Source organism: Eptatretus burgeri, chromosome 16, assembly GCF_056783735.1.
Source record: "Eptatretus burgeri isolate ZD-2024b chromosome 16, Ebu_testis_v1, whole genome shotgun sequence".
In the NCBI taxonomy this organism is placed as follows: domain Eukaryota; kingdom Metazoa; phylum Chordata; class Myxini; order Myxiniformes; family Myxinidae; genus Eptatretus; species Eptatretus burgeri.
Window position 1 is genome coordinate 28,184,499 of NC_140976.1, and position 26,928 is coordinate 28,211,426.

A 26,928-nucleotide genomic window follows, 5' to 3' on the forward strand; every position below is an offset into this window, starting at 1 on the left:
GTACTACCCCCTTATGGCCTTATCCTCGCCTAAACAATCATTCGTTTTATGTATTTATTTTATCACATTAGAGCACTGAGCGAAGTTGCACTCCATCTTCAGGATCATTGCTCTTGCCCAGCACTCTTCCAGTGATCTGGGGAGGGGAAACAAAAGGTTCCACAAAAACACAACACTTATACTTTACATTCCTACTCTAAGCCTTAACGACACTATTCACAGGATATTTACACTTGACCGCCTCCCCCAGTGGATGCTAATAGACCCAGCGTTACCTGGGGAGCCAATTTTCAAATTCGTTTGACCCCAAAATTATGCGGACATCATGCCCTTGCTGCACCTGTCATGTTGTGCGGGATCGGGTGGGACTCACACATCTTCACAACACTCACACCATGGTCATCATCACATTTCTAGGTCATGGTCCTCATTTTAATCATGCAGGCTGAATCCCGTCATGGCCGTGGGGTGGGTTACCACAAGATGATGGGGGCATCTCAGGTGCAACCATGCCCACAGGTAAGCTTTAGTCCAACCCGGACGCTTCTCCACCCCGCTCCCTTTGATTCCCTCCCCCCTGGTAGCCATCAGCTCTAATCCCGTGCAACACTCTGGAAGGGGTCTCACTGGCTCCTCTGGCCTTCCTGGGTCGCCAAGGTCCTACCCGCCTTGGTCGCCCAACCAGACCCTCTCCCAGTTGCCTCCAGACACTGTCACCATTAGCCGCCAGGTGGTGAATCTCCTTGAAGGGGGTCGCAATTCACGCTCACCGTGAGCTTCCGCAATCCCTGTGGACAAGCACATCATCCCCACCCACAAAACCCACATGACTCCCCGACCCCATCGGCCTTACATGTGACACCTGCATTTCTAACACTTCACCGACCATGACCTTCCCTGTTACCACACCATGCCCAATAAAAAAAACAATGTGTGCACCATACATTTCACTTCTTCACTTAAAACAACTCACACAGCACTTCTCACCCGATCCACGCACCAGCCATTGGACAGCCACTCGTGCCCGCTTTGTTTCCAATTACCCGATTTTCACTCTAAAACCCATTACCCGATTTGTTTCCAATTACCCGATTGTCACTCTAAAACCCAGCAGAACTCACAAACTCATGCCAATTTTCCCACAATTCATTTTTTCCACTAAAGGAGGCACTTTGCCACAATCTCACCAGCCGTGCATGGCCCTATATGCTCAGCCCGATCTAGTCTCCCCGACCCCCGGACGCTTCTCCACCCCGCTCCCTTTGATTCCCTCCCCCCTGGTAGCCGTGCATGGCCCTATATGCTCAGCCCGATCTAGTCTCCCCGACCCCCGGACGCTTCTCCACCCCGCTCCCTTTGATTCCCTCCCCCCTGGTAATCGTGCATGGCCCTATATGCTCAGCCCGATCTAGTCTCCCCGACCCCCGACAGTGATCTCCAGACCCGACCTATGAAAGGGCATCTCGGATAGACCTGGCGGTTCAGCAGGAGGATTCACCCTCTCCGAGTCTAAAAGTCTATTGGAGGGTCCCTCCATCGCCGGGTACCGGCAATATCGTTGCATGTGTCCTCTTCGCCCGCACCGGAAACAACTCCCCATAAAAGGCCCCCATGGGTATCGGTGTAATGTCTCTTCCGGTTCCGGACCCCCTCGGCCATAATCGAATTGCTCTATTGGCTGGGCTGGACCCCGCCGCTTTGGCACACCAACTACCGAATTACCCCTTATCAAACTTAACAGTTTCTGGCAGATTTCCTGAAACATTTGGGTAATGCCAATTTCTCCCAGCCACCCTCCCTGATCCTGGATCTCCGCCTGTCGGATCGTCACCGATGGCCTCTCTGGAACCCGACCCGGCCGACTCCACGAGGCCAGCCTGGCCGCGCACTCGGCCGCTCGGTGAACGGTGAGTGGATCCTGTAGCTCCACCAGCGCTCGGACCTCAGGGTCAGGAAGAGCAGCTAAAAATTTCTCGAGTGCCAGTCTGTCCCACGCCTCCACTGTAAGGTCCCGATACGCGATCCTAACTGATTGGTAAATGTCCTGTGCCAGCTCCTGCACTGTCTCACCCGGCTTTAATCTGCGGTGCTGGAGCTGGGCCCGCACCAGATCACAGTTTGCCGCGAACCCAAACCGACGGCTCAACGCCTCGCAAATGCGGGAGCTGGTCAACATCCCCTCCGAGATCACGTTTAACACGTCTGCGGCTGGTCCCCGCAATGTTGCCACCAAATTCCCTGTACGTTCCTGCTCATTCCACCCGTTTAGTCGTGAAATGCACTCAAATTGCGTCAGAAAAGCTTCAACGCTCCCTGACCCGTCGAAATTTACCAGGGGGATCACTTTTACGGTGGCCGGCTTCTCAGTTTCTCCCTTGTCCGAATCCAGCCCAGGGATCAAACACCCTTGTAGCTGCGTATCCAATTTCGGAGCCCACTGTGGCCAAGAATGTTTTGTGGTGAGGGTCTCATGGGTCAATTTTGCCTCCTGTTCCAAATGTTGAATGGACCGATTCACCTCTTCCCGCAGGATCTTCTGGGCCCGCACAACCTCCTCCAAGGCTCCGTCACGAGTTTGTAGCTGCTCCTCAACCAACCCGGACACTCTACTTACAAAAGACGGCTCTACCAGGCCTTTATCCAAGACTTCATCTTGGCTCATAATTTTATCTTGTTCGTCCAAATGAGCCTCCAATCCTTTTACCTCCTCCGCCAAATTCATCCCTTGCTTCCTCAGCTCTCCCCACTCTTCTATTTGCAGCTGCATACGAGCATCCACACAGGCACGATGACGTTCCAGGCTTTCATCCACTTTATCAACCCGAATGTTCGTTGCATCAATTTTATCTACCAATTTTTTTTTTATTTTTTATCTACCCTGCACGAGTCCAGTATCGGTGCCCACAAGTGGCGCAAGAATGGTGGTGATGCGATGGTGGCGAGTTGTGACGGTAAAGGTCGTGGCTGTTGTTGTGAAGCGGCGTTGTGGTTGGTGGTGTGAAGCGGCGTTGTGGTTGGTGGTTGTTGTTGTGAAGCGGCGTTGTGGTTGGTGGTTGTTGTTGTGCAGCGGCGTTGTGGTTGGTGGTTGTTGTGTGATGGCTGTTGAGACGTGGTTGGTGGTGGTAGTAATGGCGGCTGGTCCAAAATAAAGATAGTAAAAGAAAAACGGCTATCCTGAAGAGTCGCAGCCCGAGTGAATGACATTTATTCCCTCTAGACAACGGGTTTGGGCCGAACTACACATATACTTACAGAGATATCTCACCTAAGGGACCTGAATGGTGGTTTGCGAATTTCGTCAACCACAACAATATATATATATATATAATTATTTTATGTGGGTTAATAAATGATTATTTGATGTGGGTTTATGTATGATTATTTGATGTGGGTTTATATGTTATTATTTTATGTGGGTGAATATATGATTATTTGATGTGGATAAATGTATGATTATTTTATGTGTTTCTGTATGATTATTTGATGTGGGTTTATGTATGATTAATTTATGTGTGCTTGTGTATCATTATTTTACGTGGGTTTATGTATGATTATTTTATGTGAGTTTGTGTATCATTATTTTATGTGGGTTTATGTGTGATTATTTTATGTGTGTTTCTATATGATTATTTGATGTGGGTTTGTGTGTAATTATTTGATGTGGGTTTGTGTTTGATTATTTCATGTGGGTTTATGTGTGATTATTTGATATGGATTTATTAATGATTATTTGATGTGGGTTTATGAATGACAATTTGATGTGGGTTTATGTATGATTATTTGTTTTTCTGTTTTTATGTGATTATTTGATGTTGGTTTATGTTTGATTATTTTATGTGGGTTTATGTGTGATTATTTTACGTGGGTTTATGTGTGATTATTTGATGTGGGTTTATGTTTGATTATTTGATGTGGGTTTGTGTGTGATTATTTGATGTGGGTTTATTTATGATTATTTGATGTTGATTAATGTGTAATAATTTGATATGGATTTATAAATGATTATTTGATGTGGGTTAATGTGTGATTATTTGATGTGGGTTTATGTATGATTATTTGATGTGGGTTTTTGTGTGATTATTTGATGTGTTTTGGTGTGATGATTTGATGTGGGTTTATGTTTGATTATTTCATGTGGGTTTATATCTGATTATTGAAAGTGGGATTATGTGTGATTATTTGATATGGATTTATTAATGATTATTTGATGTGGGTTTATGAATGACAATTTGATGTGGGTTTATTATGATTATTTGTTTTTCTGTTTTTATGTGATTATTTGATGTTGGTTTATGTTTGATTATATTATGTGGGTTTATGTGTGATTATTTGATGTGGGTTTTTGTGTGATTATTTGATGTGGGTTTATGTGTGATTATTTGATGTGGGTTTATGTATGCTTATTTGATGTGGATTTATGTTTGATCATTTTATGTGGGTTTATGTGTGATTATTTGATGTTGGTTAATGTGTGATCGTTTGATATGGAATTATATATGATTATTTGATGTGGGTTTATGTATGATAATTTGATGTGGGTTTATGTATGATTACACTGAACAACAAAATTTTTTTACTGGAGATGTGTAAAGTGATTTAGACTAATTTGGGTACGCTGATTTCAAAAATCATAACCGTTTTGCTGTATCATGTCAGGATTTTCAGTAACAGAAATATTCCCATTGCCTAGAAGTCAGGATTTCAATGAAATTTACAAAAATTCATTTATTCATTTATTTCATCATGAATGCTTCAAAATTATAGAAATTACAGAAAAAACTCCACTAGAATGTAATTAAAAATGCTTTAGGCATTTGGCTTTGCGTTTGTGCTGCTCTGTGTCAGTTTCACGATGCAGGAACCAGCAGAAATCGCCCATCATGTTCGGGTTGTGCCGCCCTTGGTAACGCGTCTCCATGAGTGAAATCTCTTGGTGGAATCGCTCGCCGTGCTCGTCCGAGACTGCTCCCAAGTTGTCAGGGAAGAAGTTCAGGTGCTGGTGTAGGAAATGGATTTTCAGGGACATCCTGGAGCCAAGTTTCCTGAAGGACTCCAGCAACTGCTGCACTATTTCTTCATAGTTGTCCGCGCGCTCGTTCTCCAAGAAGTTGTCTGTCACAGCTTTGAAGCTCCTCCACGCTGCCAGCTCTTTGAGGTTTAGAGTTGTCGGAAAAGTTTCGTCCTTCATAATCTGTCGGATTTGCGGTCCAACAAAGACACCAGCCTTGATCTTGGCCTCCGACAAGGTGTTGCCAAACTTTTCCTTGAGGTATAAAAACCCACGCCCATTCAGATCCATTGCCCGTACAAAACTTTTCATCAAGCTGAGCTTTATGTGGAGTGGTGGAAGGAAAACCTTGGCTGGGTCGACAAGGGCGACATGCTTCACGTTGTGTCGACCAGGTACATGCTCTTTTCGCTCTTCCCAATCTTTCTTCGTCCAGTGATTCTTGTCGTCTCTGCTATCCCAGAGACAAAGGAAGCACATGTATTTCGTGTAGCCTGACTGCAGCCCTAACAACAGCGCCACCACTTTCAAGTCTCCGCAGATGTGCCAGTTGAAGTCATTGTACTTGATGGAATCAAGCAGCTGCCGCATAGTCTCATAGGTCTCTGTCATGCCGAACGCGTGAGCCAGTGGGACTGATGGTTTCTCGTTGCCATTGCGGAGCAAAACAGCCTTCAAGCTGTTCTTCCCCGAGTCGATGAAGAGGCGCCAGTCTGCAGGATCGTGATCACACCCAAGTTCTTTCAACAGACCGTTGATGTCACTGCAGAATGTCATCGTGTCTTCCATCTCAAAGAACTCAGCCATGTCTCTGTGACGTGCTCTGAACAAGGATATCTTGGTGTTAGGTTCAAGTAGATTCCACTGCTGCAGCCTTGATCCAAGCAGCTCTGCCTTCGCCTTTGACAGCGAGAGATCTCTTACAAGATCATTTAAGTCTCCCTGGTTCAGAAGGTGTGATTCTTGAGTGTCGGGTTCAAAAGGTTCATCATCACCATCCTCTTCACCACTGCTTACAGCTATGTTCTGATCAGCTGGAGGTGTTGGAACGGGGTTCTCGTCATCATGAGGCACAGGTTTACGAGCAGAGACGCAGTCAGCGTACTTGATGTGACCTTTATTCTTCTTGTTGAAGCCGGCGATGCTTGTGCAGCAGAAATAACAATCATCATGATGATTCTGCGGCTCACGCCATATCATGGGCACCGCAAATGGCATGCTCGCGCGCTTGCCCACCAACCAATGAGTCAAGGTTGTGTGACAGCTTGTGCAGCAGATGTGTGGTGCCCAGCTCTGTTCTTGGTCCCCCCCCTTACACCCGAAGTAGTGAAAGTAGGCGGCCTTCATTTTCACTGCTGTAGATATACTTCGCTGTTGATCTTTTTTGGTATACCGACCACAGACATAACAGAAGTTGTCAGGATGATTGGTACAGGAACGCCTACTCATCTTTATCTGAAAGAAAGAAATATAACACAAGTTAACAACAATTGTACGAAATAGACATGTTAAAGACATATGTAAATTTCATTGAAATCCTGACTTCTAGGCAATGGGAATATTTCTGTTCCTGAAAATCCTGACGTGATACAGCAAAACGGTTATGATTTTTGAAATCAGCGTACCCAAATTAGTCTTAATCACTTTACACATCTCCAGTAAAAAAAATTTTTTGAAATTTGTTGTTCAGTGTTATTTTATGTGGGTTTTTGTATGATTATTTGATGAGGGTTTTTGTGTGATTATTTTATGTGGGTTTGTGTTTGATTATTTTACGTGGATTTATGTGTGATTATTTGATGTTGGTTAATGTGTGATAATTTGATGTGGGTTTATGTGTGATTATTTGATGTGGGTTTATGTGTGATTATGTTATGTGGGTTTTTGTGTGATTATTTTATGTGGGTTTGTGTTTGATTATTTTACGTGGATTTATGTGTGATTATTTGATGTGGGTTTATGTGTGATTATTTGATGTGGGTTTTATGTGTGATTATTTGGTGTCGGTTTGTGTGTGATTATTTTATGCGGGGTTGTGTTTGATTATTTTACGTGGATTTATGTGTGACTATTTGATGTGGGTTAAAGTGTGATTATTTGATGTGGGTTTATGTGTGATTATTTTATGTGGGTTTTTGTGTGATTATTTTATGTGGGTTTGTGTTTGATTATTTTACGTGGATTTATGTGTGATTATTTGATGTGTCTTTATGTGTGATTATTTGATGTGGGTTTTATGTGTGATTATTTGATGTGGGTTTATGTATGATTATTTTATGTGGGTTTTTGTATGAATATTTTTACGTGGGTTTTTGTGTGATTATTTTACGTGGGTTTGTGTTTGATTATTTTACGTGGATTTATGTGCGATTATTTGATGTTGGTTAATGTGTGATAATTTGATATGGGTTTATGTGTGATTATTTGATGTGGGTTTATGTATGATAATTTGATGTGGGTTTATGTGTGATTATTTTACGTGGGTTTTTGTGTGATTATTTTATGTGGGTTTGTGTTTGATTATTAGATGTGGGTTTATGTGTGATTATTTGATGTGGGTTTATGTATGATTATTTTATGTGGGTTTATGTATGATTATTTGATGTGGGTTTTTCTGTAATTATTTGATGTGGGTTGATGTATGATTATTACCTTCGCATTCTGCGAAAGGTTATGTTTTGGTCGGCGTGTATTTATTTATTTATTTGTAATCTTGTGATTCGTATAACTCAAAAAGTATTAAACCGAATTGCATGAAATTTGGTGGGATGATTGGTTATTAGGCAGGAAGCATTCCATTAGATTTTGGGATCGTTAGGATCAAAGGTCAAGGTCAAGGTCACAAAAAGGTCAAAATCGTCTTTTTACGACAACACGGTCAATTTTTATTCAATTTGCATGCAACTAACGCCAAAATGTTCAGAATTCAACGCCTCATCTTGTGATATGCAATATGACACAATGACGCCCATACTCTTGTTACCGGTTAGGGGTCAAAGGTCAGGGGGGTCACGACCTTGAAAAATATGCGGTTTTTGTCATAACGCGGTCAATTCTTGTCCGCTTTACATGAACCCAGCACCAAAATGTTCAGAATTTAATGCCCAATCTTGTGACACAATGATGTCATAACACATGTCACCGGTTGGGGTAAAATGTCGGGGGGGGTCACACCCTTGAAAAATATGCGGTTTTCGGCATAACTCAGTCAATTCTTATTCGATTTGCATGAAACCAGCATCAAACGAGATTACCTTCTCTTGTTGAAACGTATTCACCGAGCTTGCGAGTGAAGACTCGCCAAAACGACATTTGATTGTTGTTTAGTCCGTAGCCCCCGAAAGTCGGGGGGGGGGGGTCATGACATTATAGATATGTGGTTTGTGTCATAAGACCATTCATATGAAACCAGTTCCCCACACTCATACCAAGAACAAAAAAGTAGTGGCGGCGAAGGTATGCGCTCAATGAGTGCCCGTTCTAGTTTTATGTGTGTTTTTGTGTGATTATTTGATGTTGGTTTATGTTTGATTATTTGATTTGTGTTTATGTGTGATTACTTGATGTGGGTTTATGTGTGATTATTTGATGTGGGTTTATGTATGATTATTTGATGTGGATTTATGTTTGATTATTTTATGTGGGTTTATGTGTGATTATTTGATATGGAATTATATATGATTATTTGATGTGGGTTTATGTATGATAATTTGATGTGGGTTTATGTGTGATTATTTTATGTGGGTTTTTGTGTGATTATTTGATGAGGGTTTTTGTGTGATTATTTTATGTGGGTTTGTGTTTGATTATTTTACGTGGATTTTTGTGATTATTTGATATGGGTTTATGTGTAATTATTTGATGTGGGTTTATGTCTGATTATTTTATGTGGGTTTCTCTGTGATTATTTGATGTGAGTTTAGGTATGATTATTTGATGTGGGTTTATGCGTGATTATTTGATGTGGGTTTATGCATGATTATTTGATGTGGGTTTATGCGTGATTACTTGATGTGGGTTTATGTATGATTATTTGATGTGGGTTTATGTATGATTATTTGATGCGTGGTTTTGGTTTCATTATTTTATGATACAATGCATCCCCAGGCACGGGAGCCAGAGCCAGTTCAATGAGTTTGGTCTTAGCCAATGAGATCATTCTGGACTCGAAAAGTCAGTTGGATGATCGTCTTGAAGAAGGATAAACCTGGAATGGAGAAGGTGAGGTGAAATCTGGATCTGCTGAGCCTTTGTATCCATCACCGCGGTTGTGGTTTGCAGCTACAGTGCAGAGCACCAATGCTGATTTACTGCACTTTCCCACCGCCACACTTCCCTTCCTTCATGCTGTGTCACCCTCCGTGACCTATCCCGGTTTAATTTTTTTTCCCGAATTCTTGGAATATTTGGTAAGTGAAGCAATCCGTAAGACCAGCCGAGGGAACTTCACTTTCGAGTTTCTTCCAGTTATTCTTTTGCTCATCGCTCATCCGCGTTATCCTTTTCTGGAAAACAATTCTCCAGACCATTCATTAAAAAAAAACAACGAATGATCGTTATCATTTATTGGCTCCATTGCAGGTACATCCCCAAGGAGTAAAATGCTTCCTGGGCAATGAAACACACTGGGTGGTTTTCCTTTGCCTTCCGAATGGGGTCAGGATTTAAACCTGCAATCAATGAAATGGGATTTTAAATATTGAAGTTCAGCGAACCTTGTGCCTTTAATATTAATTCCATGTTTATATATATATATATATATATATATATATATATATATATATATATATATATATATATATATATATATATATATATATATATATATATATATATATATATATAATCATTTGTACAATTTGCGACAATCTTGTTTTTATTCTATTCCTACATTAAAAAAAATAAGTAATCTGTGTCCTGAAATGTTACAAAAGCTACATCACGCTCCATATTGCATACCTGCACACCTTTTACATCTGTGTGTACGTGGTGTCACTCAAGGGGATAAAGATGTGAAGTGTATGTTAAGTCTTGAGGTCAACAGAAGGTGGGGGAAGGGAGAGATTGGAGAGTGGATGAGGGAAGGAAGTGTGTGTCTGGGGATGGTGGGGGGGGGGTTGGGGGGGGTGGGTGGGGGGGCGAAAGTGGCGCCACGCAGTGGGAGATAAACTCCAAAGCTAACTGCTTAATCCCAACAGTAAGATCCCTATCCCACCAAGCTCAGACCTTCTTTATGGGAGTGGAGACTGGGCGACGAGTGTTGTGCAAGACGGCTATGTTTTTATTTTCATTCAACGAACATGAAGCCGGTACATTGACAACATTAAGATTTCTCGCACACCCAACACATTCCCCCACCATGAGGTGACGTTAAAATGGGGGTTATAACCTGCTCGTGAAAGTTAACATCAGGGTCATAATCCACTGGTGGACGTTAACATGGGAGTTATAACCCGCTGGTGGACGTTAACATGGGAGTTATAACCCGCTGGTCGACGTTAACATTGGGATTATAACCCGCTGGTGGACGTTAACATGGGGGTTATAACCCGCTGGTGGACGTTAACATGGGAGTTATAACCCGCTGGTGGACGTTAACATGGGAGTTATAACCCGCTGGTGGACGTTAACATGGGAGATATAACCCGCTGGTGGACGTCAACATTGGGATTATAACCCGCAGGTGGACGTTAACATGGGGATTATAACCTGCTGGGGGACGTTAACACCAAGGTTTTCCTGCAGTTGCAGACACTTGTGGACAGGACGACGACTCTCCCCGCCACGTGCGAACACACGTGCACACCATTTATTTATACCTGTACATTTATTTCTCCGCTCTCCGTTCATTGACGTTCATGAAACTTTAACTTAAATTTGAATGAAGAGGTGAAACGGTCGTTAATACTTCATGACCGATCACTGATCAACGCAGAACTTTTCCCCCTCCTTGTTTTTTCTTGTCATCTTAATTGATGGTGTCTATGTTTAGTTCCTGACACCTCATACACCGGTTCCTTGGAGGGATCAAGAAACAGTAAAACGAACTCCATCATTTAATCCTCTTTTCGAATGTGGATTTAAATGTTAATGTAATAACCGGTTGGTGTTCGTTCGCACCGGGGGGCGGGGGGGGGGGGAGCACGAGTCCGGTGGACCCGGCAGCACGACACGCCCGGTGCCTGGGGTTGTGATGGGGAAGGAATGAGAGGGGGAAGGAATGAGAGGGGGAGGGGTGGAGGGACTCTGCTCTCAAACGGAGATTGTTACGAGAAAGGGGAGGAGGAAGAGGATGGAAAAGGAGGTGGTGGTGGGGGGGGGGACTTTGTTCCCAGACTTTAGACCCTCCAACCAGCGGGGCATGTGGAGCAGGACCCACCGAGGGGGGGGAAGAGCACGATAAACAAGCAAGTCATGTAAGTGAACACGAAGGTGTGAGCCGTAAATGTACTCCGTGCTGTCGGAGCAAGGGGGTACGTGCGACCACGCCTTAATATTTCTGGAATACTTCGTGTTACCTGATTTACCTTGACGCACCTTGTGGTGCCTCTCGTGCTCTCCGACGTGGCTCGGCGCCCCCGCCCCGAACCAACGGGATCTTCGGGTGGTGCTGCTGGTTGAGGAGGAGTCGATGCTGGTGCCGGTGGTGTGTTTCCTCCATGACGAGTACAAATTGGTGAATGTGGAACCGATTCCTCTGTGGGTGCTGATCCCGGATCGCAGTGGTTGGGGATTGATGACCAGTGCCAGCGATGACCTTGCTCCATGTAGTGATGATATACGGCAATGTCCTCCAGCACGAGTGGGACAAGTGACTCGTGACTGGACAATCGGGTGACTCCAATATTATTATTATTATTTTCATCATTTGATGTTTTCATTTACGATACAATAATGTTACCCGATGTATCTTCCTGTTGGTGAAGTTTTTAGTAAAGTTAACGATCCGTAAAGTCTACTAAACGCTATTTAACCGTGTACTGGAAGAGAAGTTTCATTTGTGTGAATGATGATGGGGAGGGGGGGATGGAGCTTACTTTTCACACACTCACCGTGCCCTCCAAAGTTTACCTCACAACCGTCGGGCACGTGCACACTCACCGTGCCCTCCAAAGTTTACCTCACAACCGTCGGACACGTGCACACTCACCGTGCCCTCCAAAGTTTACCTCACAACCGTCGCACACGTAAACACTCACCGTGCCCTCCAAAGTTTACCTCACAACCGTCGCACACGTGCACACTCACCGTGCCCTCCAAAGTTTACCTCACAACCGTCGCACACGTGCACACTCACCGTGCCCTCCAAAGTTTACCTCACAACCGTCGCACACGTAAACACTCACCGTGCCCTCCAAAGTTTACCTCACAACCGTCGCGCACGTGCACACTCACCGTGCCCTCCAAAGTTTACCTCACAACCGTCGCACACGTGCACACTCACCGTGCCCTCCAAAGTTTACCTCACAACCGTCGGACACGTGCACACTCACCGTGCCCTCCAAAGTTTACCTCACAACCGTCAGGCACGTACACACTCACCGAGCCCTCCAAAGTTTACCTCACAACCGTCAGGCACGTGCACACTCACCGTGCCCTCCAAAGTTTACCTCATAACCGTCGCACACGTGCACACTCACCGTGCCCTCCAAAGTTTACCTCACAACCGTCAGGCACGTGCACACTCACCGTGCCCTCCAAAGTTTACCTCACAACCGTCGCACACGTGCACACTCACCGTGCCCTCCAAAGTTTACCTCACAACCGTCGCACACGTGCACACTCACCGTGCCCTCCAAAGTTTACCTCACAACCGTCGCACACGTAAACACTCACCGTGCCCTCCAAAGTTTACCTCACAACCGTCAGGCACGTACACACTCACCGAGCCCTCCAAAGTTTACCTCACAACCGTCGGACACGTACACACTCACCGAGCCCTCCAAAGTTTACCTCACAACCGTCAGGCACGTGCACACTCACCGAGCCCTCCAAAGTTTACCTCACAACCGTCAGGCACGTGCACACTCACCGAGCCCTCCAAAGTTTACCTCACAACCGTCAGGCACGTGCACACTCACCGTGCCCTCCAAAGTTTACCTCACAACCGTCAGGCACGTGCACACTCACCGAGCCCTCCAAAGTTTACCTCACAACCGTCAGGCACGTGCACACTCACCGAGCCCTCCAAAGTTTACCTCACAACCGTCGCACACGTGCACACTCACCGTGCCCTCCAAAGTTTACCTCACAACCGTCGGACACGTGCACACTCACCGTGCCCTCCAAAGTTTACCTCACAACCGTCAGGCACGTGCACACTCACCGTGCCCTCCAAAGTTTACCTCACAACCGTCAGGCACGTGCACACTCACCGTGCCCTCCAAAGTTTACCTCACAACCGTCAGGCACGTGCACACTCACCGAGCCCTCCAAAGTTTACCTCACAACCGTCAGGCACGTGCACACTCACCGTGCCCTCCAAAGTTTACCTCACAACCGTCGCACACGTGCACACTCACCGTGCCCTCCAAAGTTTACCTCACAACCGTCAGGCACGTACACACTCACCGAGCCCTCCGAAGTTTACCTCACAACCGTCAGGCACGTGCACACTCACCGTGCCCTCCAAAGTTTACCTCACAACCGTCAGGCACGTACACACTCACCGAGCCCTCCAAAGTTTACCTCACAACCGTCAGGCACGTGCACACTCACCGTGCCCTCCAAAGTTTACCTCACAACCGTCAGGCACGTGCACACTCACCGTGCCCTCCAAAGTTTACCTCACAACCGTCGCACACGTGCACACTCACCGAGCCCTCCAAAGTTTACCTCACAACCGTCAGGCACGTGCACACTCACCGTGCCCTCCAAAGTTTACCTCACAACCGTCGCACACGTGCACACTCACCGTGTCCTCCAAAGTTTACCTCACAACCGTCAGGCACGTGCACACTCACCGTGCCCTCCAAAGTTTACCTCACAACCGTCAGGCACGTACACACTCACCGTGTCCTCCAAAGTTTACCTCACAACCGTCAGGCACGTGCACACTCACCGTGCCCTCCAAAGTTTACCTCACAACCGTCAGGCACGTGCGCGCGCCGAGTGACGCAACGCTGACTGACGTGTAGGTGCGTCATGTTGCGAAGCTTAATGCGGTGTATGAGTACATGGTGGGGCAATGTTTGCTGAGGTAAGTGATGATGTATTTCTTCGTGCGATTATAGTGGTTTAGAAGGGTTTTTGTTTTTTTTTGAGAAGCAGCATCGGTTGAAGAGATGTGCCTTTCGACTGAGGTGGGTTTATGGTGTTGTGATATCGAGTTTGTGCGCTCTTTCTGGTGCGGAGTTCACTTCTCGCGGCTGAACGGACCCTCCGAACTTCATGTGCATTAAATTCGTCGGCGGAGGCACTTCGCCAACGTACTGATTGCTAAAAGTGCACTTGAGATGTGCGGCGTGTGTCTCGAAAGGAGCCGCCCGAGCTGCGGCACGTCCGGCTGTCTGAGTTGGCATTGTCCCTTGAGACGGGTCGCGATCTCTCGAACTTCGTTGATGACGACGATGATGACGATGACGACGACTAAGCCGCGAACTGTGCGGATGCGAAATGATTCGTGAGGGGTGGGGGAGAAGCGACTTATCTGACGTAATAATGGGGATTTATTATTATTTTTTAAAGCTTTTGGGAATCGATGGAAACATTTAAATCCAAGACGGTGAAAGGAGCCAAAACGTTGCGGCTGTTTTGAGTCGCGGCGGCTTGTTTATTAAACGGCCTTCGGAAACTGAAACGGGAAAAACCGAGAGATAAAGACTTGAGGCGAATCGTCTTGGGTGTTTTCTTGAGAGAAGAAACAAAAACTGTGTGAGAGTGAGTGTGAGTTCGAGTGAGATCATTGAGTGTTATCGCTTTAATACCTTTTATGAAATAAACGTGACAGGAGTGTGATTTCCCGCTATGGATTCTGAAGGAGAAACGGCCGTATCCGCTCCGTGATTGGTCGTGAATGTGTGACGTCACCAATGTTTGTTTTTCTGCTGTTGGCGATGTCACGGACATTTTTGCACGTGACTCGCTTTTTGGCCAATCACCGATGAGATCGGGGTTGTCTTTGCTCAATTGGTGGGAAATTTGCTTGATTACACCATTTGTGTGTTTGTTATATAATTGCCAACTCTCGGTTTTTGAATTTGACGTTTTCATTTTATCAGATTTAAAGGCGAGTAAAATGGGGGGTTTGTTGTGCTTGGCTCGTGTCTCTTATAATTATATATTCCGTTGGGAATTTAACTGATAGTTTACATGAATCGTTATTTAGTTGCCCGTTTTGGATATTAAATATTATATACGACAACAGGTATGAAGAGAACAACTTCCGTTAAAAAAAAATGCTTTAAACTTGGTGAAGTTTTCAAAACTTAAAAAGAGCAAACTTTTACATTTTCTCTGTCCCAGTCAAACAAAATGGAATTGCCTTGGGACAAACAGTACTTGTTTTGGATATTTCCTTATATACCCGGTACGTCACACAATCTTTTAATTATTGGATAAATAGATGATGATGATGATGATGATGATAATGATTTTTTTTAATCACTCGCAAGTCAATTTTGCACTTCAACCACATATACAGTACATGAAGAGCATGATTTTTGAGGTGTTTTACATGGCCATTATATCTTCTTTTTTTAATGCAAGGTGGAAGACTCGTGATGGACACACACACACACACACACACACACACACACACACACACACACACACACACACACACACACACACACACACACACACACACACACACACACCTTCACAGGATACTCTGAGTACCAGCGACGTCACAACAATGGCACCGCAATTCTCACCACATTCAGCAGGGCATTTCCTCTTCCTCATGGATGCCAACCGATGGGGATTGTCTGTGCTCTATCATTTTAAATACTGAACATCAAGCAAGGAAGTAGCACATCATGTCACATATGGGAGCATGCTCCCTCGCAGCGCGTTGCTGCGTCCGCTTTCTGTCGGTATTCCAGGGGCTTACTTCTGACCATCCCCCAGGTAGATGTCTGGCCCATCCCCATCTCCTTGAGATGCCGATCAACCTGCTGCAACCATGAGGCACATAGTCGGACCGTTGGCCTCCTCCACTCACGAGACTCCCTCGCTGAGAGAATCTGGTGAGCAGGATCAGCGTCAGGAAAACGAGCCACATGTCCATACAGCCGCAACTGACGTTCACGGACCATGCAGGTAACAAATCTCATCCGAGTCTCTCTCAGCAACCGCTCGTTAGACACAAAGTCTGACCAGCGATAGCCAAGGATTCTCCGAAGTGACCTGGTACCAAAGGAGTTAAGTCTTCGTCTCAGATCCCTGGTCAGGGTCCAAGTTTCACATCCATAGAGCAAGACTAGAAGCACCAAGGACCTGAATACTTTTGTCCTCCCACACAAGTACCGGCAGCACCACACCCCATGATCCAGTGAATCCATGACTCCCCAGGCCCGACTTAAACGTCTATTGACCTCTGGCTCACAGCCATTGGTGACACGAATATCACTGCCAAGGTAAGTGAATCTCTCCATGACCGCAACGTCCTCACCACAAACAGGTACAGACAAGACGACAGCATCCAAGATGTCATTGAAAGCCTGGATCTTAGATTTGACCCAGGAAACCCATAATCCCAGGGGCTCCAACTCCTCATTCAGCAACTCGAGGGCTCCTAAATGGCTATCCAGCGTTTCCGCAAAGATGAATGCATCATCTGCGAAATCAAGGTCAGAGATCTTGACATTTCAAACGATGCACCGTAGCTTGATCTCTCCGACATCCTCCCGAGAATGCAGTCCATACAAGTGCTGAAAATTGTGTGGGCCAGTACACACCCCTGATGAACTCCAGTAACAACTGGAAATAAGTCAGAGATGGTATCACCACACTTCACAGCACTCTCAGTAGCAGAGTAGAGTTCAGACATCAGATCGATTAGTTTTGGTGGCACCCCACGAAGACCAAGAATCCTCCAGAGGACATCCCGATTCACTGAATCGAACACTTTACAGAGATCAACATAGGCTGCAAGCAGCCCCTGCCAAAACTCTCGTCTGTGTTCGGTGAGGACCCAAAGAGCAAGGATACGGTCACTATTTTTAAAGTCTGTGGTATGATTCTTTCGGGGTTTGAACCACTGACCTCTTAGACTCAGAGTGGCTGCCCTAACCATTGTACCCCACCCCCGCCCCGAGTCTGGTCATAATCCCAGAAGCGTCCTTTGTGTGCAACCAGACTCCTCTATTTATTGCATCAATGAATGTTATTTGCCTGTTTCGAGGTTTTCCTTCTTCAGGACAAGACAGGACATTCAATTCTGTCATTCATCAGCTCTGATGTCCTTGTAGTGATTAATGTAGTCTTTCCTCAAATACCTTTGATTCAATCCCTCCTCTCCCCCCCCCAATGCTTCCCCTTATGTCCACCTGTACTTGTTACCTTCTCCCTCCCAGCCTTCTGTCCTTTTTTCCTTCCCAACTCTCTTTTCTTCCATCGTTGCCATCCCTTCATCAACTGTAATTTTTTATATACTCTCTACCCTAAGGAGCACTCCATTTCCCACTTTGTGTAATGTATGCACGGCTCCTTTGAGCTTTTCAAACTTGGAGCCTGTGCTACGTCTTCTGTCCAATCCTGCTGTTTCTCAAGCTATGAGATCCGCAGGTTGCAGCGTCGGCAATTCATCAAGTGTCAAACGAAAAGCTAGTTCTCCATCTATTTTCAGCCAACCATGTCATTCGCACTTTGGTATCCTTGGGTGTGATTCTCCAGTCATACTCTGCATGAGTGCTTGCTCTTTTGATCTGTGTATCCTTCAGCAATGCTCTGTAAGGTGAAAGAAGGCTTCATTTATGATCACCTGAACAAACGCTCGTGTATGCTTCGGGTCTTGTCTCTTTGAGGCTTGTGTTTCCTTTTTGTTGCCTGGTTTTTGGTGTTAAATTTTCCTCGCAATGAAAACAGAATTTTGTACTTTCATTACTTTTACTGTGCTGTCTTCATTGTTATAAATGTGCTTTGTCATTTAAAAACACTACCTTGAAAAGTCACCAGGGGTGGGGACAAGGGGAATGGAGTTTGCCCATGTTGGTTGATAAACTTGCTTGATTTATAACTTGTAATTATATATTATGAGTTATAAACCTCGGTCTTTTGAGCTTCCTAGTCTATAACTCCCTTGTGTTCTTCAGTCAGAACTTAATAATGGTGTTCTTTCAGAAATAAGCTAGAGAGTTCATATAATACCTTTCCCCTCGCAGTGTTCAGAAAAAGGACAATGGAAGGGTCTTTTTAACTCTTATCTTGCTTTGAATTTTTAAGTACGATCTATATTTCCTACGAGCCACAATTTTGTCAATCTCGATATTCCCCAATGATGAGCGGTGCTCTTGCATTCCCATTTTTTGATTGGTTTTGATTTTGAGATGCGGCAAATTTGATGGGTCGAGATGGTGTAAAATGGTGTAATATTTTTTCCAAGTACTGCTGAGCTGGAGGTTTTTGGATGTGCCAATAAGGTGATTTGCGTTCTCGTGTTCAAATATATAATTTAATTGCAACAAAATAAAGGTTTTAATGGTTGTAAAAGAAAAGAAAAAATAAACCAATGTCACCCGCAGAGTGACCCGTATCTTGCCAAAAGATGACCACGTGTGACTTCTTTAAGGTCACACTGAGGTGAACAGAGCTGCTATCCACCAGGAGCGACTCCTTGAGGAATATCTGCCTACGAGAGATTCCGATGATAATCGTTCTACAGAGTAACCATGAAAAATATGCTTTTGCCTCATAACGTCACCAAATGACGTCATAATGTCTCAAGCTTGACATATCTAGAAAGCACTCATCGAGGTGTTCAATTTGAGGTACTACACGATATGGTTCCTAAAACTTGAAAATTTGACCTTGGGGTCAAATATGTTTGACCTCAGGCGCTAACCATGAAGGTCAAGGCCAATCGCCACCAAAAATTAATCAGCTGAGCGCCAGACCATGAACTATATTCCCATGAAGTTTGAAGACGATCCGATCAAAATTACTCAAAAAATAAGGGTTTCGTCGACTCCCCTGATTTGCGACAGTGACCTTGACCTTCAAAATTTTGTGCACTGAAAGGGACCTCTATAGGCCTCTGATATGCGAAGTTACAAAAATTTCCGATGATAACTGTGCTCTGCAGAATTTTTTATTCGTGATTACAGACAAAAAAAAACAAACAAAAAAACATACAAGCTGACTAACATATCTTGCAAAAACTTCGTTTTGGCAAGATAAAAAAAACAAAAAACATACAAGCTGACTAACATATCTTGCAAAAACTTCGTTTTGGCAAGATAAAAAGAGACTTTTCCGGAAGTTTACCACCATTGATGCAGCGTATTTTACTCCAACTTATTTGACACGCAAATTGGGCAACTATCGGGGATGCCTCTCCGTGGTGGTTATACCCCTTTTTTCCCTGCTTCCCAGATTTGTCAGGGCAATGCGGTCACAACCAGTGCCGATCGGTCCCCATGGGCCGGCCCTTTCCCTCATGTTTGTCTTCTCTCTCTCCTCTTTCTCTTTCCCTCCTCTCTCTAACTGTTGTGGCTCTGACTTCATGAAGGCAGGGGTATGCCATTCTTGATGTGGGGGATCTCTGGTCACTCATGGGAGATTGGTCGGCTGTCTCTGTGCTGCGGGCTTGTTCGAGAGAACTATCCAGGGCGATACAACAACACATCAATTCGTTCTTCATGCCTGTTTTGTGTCCTTTATGATGTCCTTAAAAACAGTTAAGTTTCCTGTTTTTTGGAATGATTTTCAATTTTTTTTGGACTGCCAGACAGGCAACCCATACAAGTGCCAGACAGGCAACAGACAGGCAATTGATTAGATTTTGATGAAGATTCGGATCTGGATACAATAATTTTTCAAATGATTCTTCACCACTGAGATAGGATCAAAAATTATACACAGTATAACACGATATCTCAAAACGTTGTGGACGGTTTATAAAAAAAAATACTTGGGAATGAGTTGGATCGGTGATAAGACTAAGCCAATTATATTTTGGTTTACGTCTGCATGCAGATCCGGCCTATCAATGGGGTCAAAATGTAAGCTTCATCCTGGGGGAGGTAGCGCTCTACTGAATGCTGTTCTACTTTACATTGGTATCGTTTCATTTCAGATTCTCTCTGCATTTCACTTGCTGAGTGATCCCTCCGCTTTTTCAATATTTTTATTTTTATTTTTTATTTTAATGGGTATCAGTTTGTACAAAGATTAAACGTTTTCTGACATAGCATTTTGCAATGGTAAAACAGCCTTATCATTATATGTGAATAAACTACAGGGTGTGCTGAAAAAAAACTGACAAAAAAATCTACAGTTTACATTTATTTTAATTCTAAATTACATAAAACTTCAGGCATATGTGCTATATTTTGTATGACCTTGATGTACTAAATATCAGAAACATAACTTCTAAGACTTCAGTTTGGCACCCGATCAATCACATGCTCCAAATGTCCACCTGTGCACTGAATACAGATTTGAACACGACGGGTGGAGTTGTTGATTTCATGCTGACAATCGGCAAGTGGGATGGACATAACTTTCTTTGTGATTGCTTGTTTCAACTCAAGGATGCTTCTGGGGTTATCCTTGTACACATCGTCTTTGAGATATCCCCAAAGATAAATAAATAAAAGAAATCTAGTGAGCTAAAATCAGGGAAATTTAGAGAACCACTCGATGCTCAAGCATCGACCAATCACTCACTCATCGATGTGGCTTGTCACCCACTCACAAGACTTATTTGTGGTGTGAGGGTTTCCCCCATCCTCCTGAAACCATTGTTATTCTCTTGTGACCAAGAACAGCCAAAAACTCATTTCGCATTTTAATGTTGCACTCAGAGTTGATGGTCACGGTGTTGCTCTCCTTTTCGAACCAGGACAGTCCAATGCTTGCTCGTTGCACACCAGGCCGTGCACTTGACTGAATGCAAGGGTCCCTGGCGAACCTCATTGGGTGGTACTTGTGCTCTCATAGACATTGTTCCTTGAGTTGACTTGGACATTAAGTAAAAAATGAACTTCTTCGGAGAACCAAATGTTGTTGAGAAAACCAGCCTCCTTCACAAACCACCGGGCTATTTCAAGACGCTTGTTTTTGTTTGGGCCAGTGAGTTTGTTTCTGATTTGAAATTAAGTATCCATACAGAATACATGGCATCATGGAGAATAAACATGTTCACTCTTTAAAAATAGGACCACTGGACCTGTAGTTTATCCGAGCTCTGGCTTAATGTTGTAACCCAAATTTGGTAGCATTCTGACTGGTTGGTCTGGAGAGGAAGTTTTTTTTTTTTTTTTTTTAAACCAATTTACAAAGTGTGTCATTTTGACACACTTTGGGTCATGTGATTGGCATGACCTCTGCAATTTAACATTCGGACTCTGTGCTAATGTAACCCAAATTTGATATTGCTATCAGACCCCGCTATTCACGGGCGATTTATGTTCCTGGAAAATGCCGCGAATAAAGAATCCACAAATGGCAGGGCATTGTTTCAATGGAAAAAGGGGGATACCTTGCTGGCAGTTGGTGATTCATGAGGGAAAATCAGAAATCCTGTGAAAAACAGTAAATTCGCACATGAAAAAAAATAAAAAACGCCAAAACGCCTGCAAAAAAACCAGGAAAATGCAAAAAAAATAACGGGAATGTGCGAAGCACAGGGCCACGAATGTTGAAGCAGGTCATATTTTATAAACCGTGAATACACGGGGTCCGACAGTATTCTGACTGGTGGGGACTTGGAGAAGAGGATTTTTTGAAGGAACTTATGTGATTTTCCCCAAAATGGACTGTCAGCCATTTTGACACACCTGGTCACATAATTGGCATGACCTCTGCAATTTAACATCCCTACTCCGGCCTAATTTTGTAGCATTCTGACTGGTGGGTCTGGAGAAGAGGAATTTTGAAGGAATTTACTAAGTCCGCTATTTTCACCCACATAAAGACACGTGACTGGAATGAGCTTTACAATCCCTGTTACTAGTCAGGACCGGAACGTTGCTGCCAAATTTCAGCCAGATCGGCCCAGCGGTTTAGCCGGAGAAGTTGAAATAGGAAATGGGCAGATGCATGGACGATGCATGACCACAATGCCTTATTTGGAAATTTTCCAACTCCAGATAAGGTAAATATGATGCCGGAGCCCCAAAGGGATTGCATTGCATTTAATGGTGATAGTGTTGGTGATGTCATGATTTTGCTTGAGGTTGGAGAATTGAAACTTTTGTTTTCTCGGCACCAAGTTGTATACATCAAGACTTGTCTGGATGTATGTGTACAGTGTTTACCCATATAATACCCTTTGGAGAGCACTGGTAATGCCGGAACATTCTCTTGTTGATTTGCTGTTGCCTTTTTAGCAATTTGTAATTTGTTCAGCGTGCCAGCAATAACTCTCATCCTCTTCCCCAAAACATTGAGATTTTAAACTTGTACCAACCACTAGTCCTCGCAGACGGCTACTCCATCTAGGCAAGGGAATGCACACACCTTTTCAGCTATCTTGCCAGCTTGTGTTCATGTAACTATCTTCTGGAAAGGTTGGTGATGTAATTAATTTAAATGTATTTATTTTTACTCTTGCACTCACAATGCTATTGATGGCTAGCTGTATTCTGTTGAAACGTGAACATTTAATGATGTTCTAATGTGGTTAGTTTTTTTTTTAGGATGGTGATTATATATATGACAGTGGGAGTCTGTAAATGGCTGATTTCCTTTTGAGTATGTGGTCGTGCAGAACAATATGTATGAATATAGCAAGGAAATGTGTTCTCTTAGCAGGCTATAAATTGAGAGTATGATCGCAACTTGATGCTGTTTTTGCATAATTTTGAAGCATCTTTACAGTAATGTTATCACTGTGTGAATGGTTGCTGGATGCAGTTACATCAAGCATTTGTTGACTGATACTACACTGCAATGATAAACATATGACAGCTCAGTTTTTTTAGTTGATGAGAAGTTTGTGTTTAATCATCCAATGATAGTGGGTGTTGTTAGAGCTAGCTTGGGCATTTGGTGGTTTTAGTACTGCTGCCATTCATACATCCTGTAATGATTGTGATGCGTATCGATAATAGATTGTTTGATATGGTAGCATTCCATGAAACGGTTTTACTGTCTACTGTCTCGTGCTGTCGGCTGAAGTGATCAAATGAAACTCCAGTAGGTCACAAAACAAATCGTATTCAATGTTTTGATGATTACAATAATAATAAAAAAACTAGAATGGCTCTTCGAAGAGCGCTGCTTAGTCTCACCTTGCGCACTCATTCGGGACAAAGAATATCATCGTCAACTCAACACACTGCTATTATTTATGGCCCATATAACTGTATCATCCATGCACCCTATTATGTCACTGACATTGCTGTTATCCATAGCTTTATTGATGTTAGGATATTTAGTGACCACTTTTGTGCACGATAAGGTTAAATTTGTGTCAATGAAGGTGAATATGAAAAAAATTCAAACTATATTCCTCATGGTTGGTCGAACAGATGTATGAAGCTACGGATCGATCTCTTAAGTGGTTCTGGAAAAGGTTTTTTAAATTTAGTATTATTATTTATTTATTTATTTTTAAACATTTTAAATCCAATATGGTCACCAGACCACATGACCAGGTCAGGTCGGGTATGGGAGCAGGCACCGGGGCAGTACGTCGCTGCATCCACTTTCGTCGTTACTCCAGGGGCCTCTGTCTGGCCATCCCCTAGGCAGATGCCTGACTCATCCCCATCTCATCGAGATGTTGATCGACTTGTTGCAACCACAAGGCATGTAGTTAGCCCATTGGCCTCCTCCACTGATGAGGTTCACACGCTTAGAGAATCTGGTGAGCAGGATCAGCGTCAGGAAAATGAACCACATGTCCATATAGTGGCAGCTGATGCTCACAGACTATACCAGTAAAAAAATATCATCTGAGTCTCTCAGAATCCGCTCGTTGGACACAGTCTGACCAGCGATAGCCAAGGATTTTCCGAAGAGACCTGGTACTGAAGGAATGAAGTCTCCTTCTCAGATCCTTTGTCAGTCCAAGTCTCACATCCATAAAGCAAGACTGGAAGCACCAAGGACCTGAAGACTCGGACTTTTGTCCTCCCACACAGGTACCGGCCCTGCGATTCTGGTCAATGGTATTCAGTCTCCCTTGGGAGACAAAATTATTCTTCACCTGATGGTGGGTTCCAAGACATCCACTGGCAACATCACGGATGGTACTCTTGAAGGCTCTCCAAAACTCTTCAGGATTCCCAAAACATCCAGACCCCTCCCCCCCCCCAAATTCTGACTCTGCCTGTTCGCAAACTCTTCAGCTACCCTCTCATCCTTGAGCTTGCCAACATCCAGCCTTGGCTGGGATGGTACCAATCTCCTGGATTTCAGCTGCAACTTCAGAGTTAATATGACAAGCCTGTGGTCGGTATTGAGGAACTGAGCACTCCAGTAGACCCTGCAGTTCTGGATCATCCTCCAGTGCCCATCAACAATCACATGGTCAATCACTTTTGCCACACTGTCAGTGTTGGAATATCAAGTCCAGTGATGAGCCTGTGGGCGCTGAAACCATGAACCAGCCACTGCAAGTCCACGACTTCTTGCAAAGTCAAGGATTTTAGTGCTATTTTGGTTCACAGTTCCAGACCCATGGGCACCAACACATGCCTCATAACCGTCCCTATCAGTTCCAGTCGATGCATTGAAATCCCCCGAGACTAGAAGAGTACCTCGCCTGGGGCACTGATCAACCACAGACTCGAGCGTGACATAGAATGCGTCCTTCACTGTGAGATCACTCGCCTCAGTCGGAGCATATACAGAGACCAGGGAAATAACCCCCAAGGAGTGATGAATCCTCGTTGACCGGTGTTACCTCAATTATCATGGGAATCGGCTTATTGGACACAGTTACAGCAACTCCTTGGGCATGGTAACCATCAGAGCAACAAGTCCAGTAGTTGGTGTAACCACCCACCATGATCTCACCACTATCCAATATCCGAACCTCAGAGAGTGCTGTAATACCGGTGTTCAAACGCTAGAGCTCGGCTAATAGCAGAGACAGGTAGTCATCCTCTATTCAGGCTAGGATTCCAGGCACCCACCCGAAGGGACTGTCTGAGGTTTACCCGAGGAGACCGCCGTTTGGTAGGCGACACCTCAGCACCACCTCAGCACCACCTCGACACACGCCACTGCAATCCCACCCAGGAAGCTTACCCCATGCTTTTCCTCCTATAATAAATGAATGGTGGTCACGAAGTCTTTGCCGTAATCCTGTCATCCGGTGAGCTGCTCTATGAATTGCAGCTGCACAGGTGGTACTCCCATGGAGTGGCTTTTCAGTTTTCTTTGTGTGTGTTTTTTTTAATGTGTTTTGTGGAATGAAGTGTGTTACAGTGGCTGGAGTGCATTTCCTGCCACCAACCTACTAGAAAAAGGTCACCCATCTGCAGGAGGACTTCCGCAGACACAGTTGGGCACCAGATATGGATGGCCAGTTGCTCACAAGGAGCTCCTCCGCCCTTTTATAGTTTTTTTTTTTTTAATCCTGCTGGGTGTCCATATCCATACACCTTCCTCACCAGAAAACCTGGTGGGGGAGACGGTTTAGTCGTCGACACCCGAGCATGAAATGAAACAGGTTCATCCAGATTTGCATGATACCTGCAGCAAATCACAGATCTGATCTGGCCTGACCTGACAAAATTTTGCCCCTGACCAGGCTCTTGGTGGATACTGTGAAAATGAAAAAAATATATGAAGGCTGACCTCACAAAAGTTGTGGAAGAATAATGAAAGACTGCAATCAAATCTTAAATCAGAACACCAATGCAATATCGTTTGTGTAAGCTGTATGCTGCATTTGTGCAAGTTGTAGATTAATTATGGACTTTGCTGAAATAAGAATCTCATTCCCAATGAGTACAACAAAGAAGTGTAAGTTCTGAAATGGAATTTTCAATCCTCTTCTTGATTCAAAGGAGAATTGGTGATTAAGGACAGGAAGGTGGCAGTTCTGGTGCCAGTCATGTATTTGTAATATGTATGTTAGTTTTAAAAATGCATCCTGTCTCTGCATGCATTAGTCACAACTTTTGAGATTAATAATAAATAATACCATTCCTTTTATGCCGTAAAGGCACATAGGGCTGTCGAGGCTGTTTCATTGGCAAGGAGTGCAGTCATGGACGAGTCACCGCTCTGACGCAGGTTACCCCTGAAATGGTTATTACCCCAGCATACTGGTACTCATTTTGCCGACCTCTGAAGGATGACAGGCTGAGTCAACCCCACCTGATGTTAATTCAACGATCGACAGGGGGCTCAAATTCAGGACCCTTAGATCCCAAGCCAACCATCTGAACCACCAAGCCAACACCAGGTTTTGTTTTTTGAGACCAATAGCTGATGATAATTTAACAGTTGATAAACGCGTGCAAATGACTCTGCAGTTTGTCAGGTCCTCACTTTATTTTTTGAGCTCTTGAGGGGGTTGTGGGGTTGGGGAGGGGGTGAGATTTCTTGACTCCGATGCCACTCTGCTACTTGTTTGGTATTTAAAAAAAAATTATCTTGAGGATTTGGAATCTTCAAAAGTTCTCCTTGTTAAAGATGAAGTAAAATCTGGAGAGAAAGGCACTAAATTTATGAAATGTTTCTGCATTCCTTCTCTCGTGCATGTAATCACCACCGTATTATGTCTGTTTGTTTCCGGTTATGTCTATTCTGGTAATGTCTGTTTTGTACCAGGAATGAAGTTTGTTTACATTTGC

General features: G+C 44.2%; 2 protein-coding genes across 4 annotated transcripts in view; one reads left to right on the plus strand and one right to left on the minus strand.

The window, feature by feature from the left end:
- Positions 1–4,313: 4,313 nt before the first annotated feature.
- On the minus strand, positions 4,314–12,352 carry LOC147010776 (uncharacterized). Its single transcript, XM_085859059.1, has 2 exons — positions 11,536–12,352; positions 4,314–6,463 (listed from the first exon to the last, which is right to left on the minus strand). Exons 1-2 carry the CDS (start codon positions 11,887–11,889, stop codon positions 4,796–4,798), a joined length of 2,022 nt encoding a protein of 673 aa, XP_085715185.1. The 5' UTR covers positions 11,890–12,352; the 3' UTR covers positions 4,314–4,795.
- LOC147010777 (uncharacterized) overlaps positions 11,346–26,928 on the plus strand; it is a 157,624-nt gene continuing 142,041 nt past the window's right edge. Inside the window, exon 1 of one of the 3 annotated variants that reach the window (XM_085859055.1) lies at positions 11,346–11,424. The gene's annotated coding sequence lies outside the window, so the exon portion shown is untranslated. Of the gene's footprint in view, positions 11,425–11,704; positions 11,843–14,191; positions 14,208–26,928 lie in introns of those variants that run through there. The other 2 variants (XM_085859056.1, XM_085859058.1) reach the window with 2 other exon arrangements.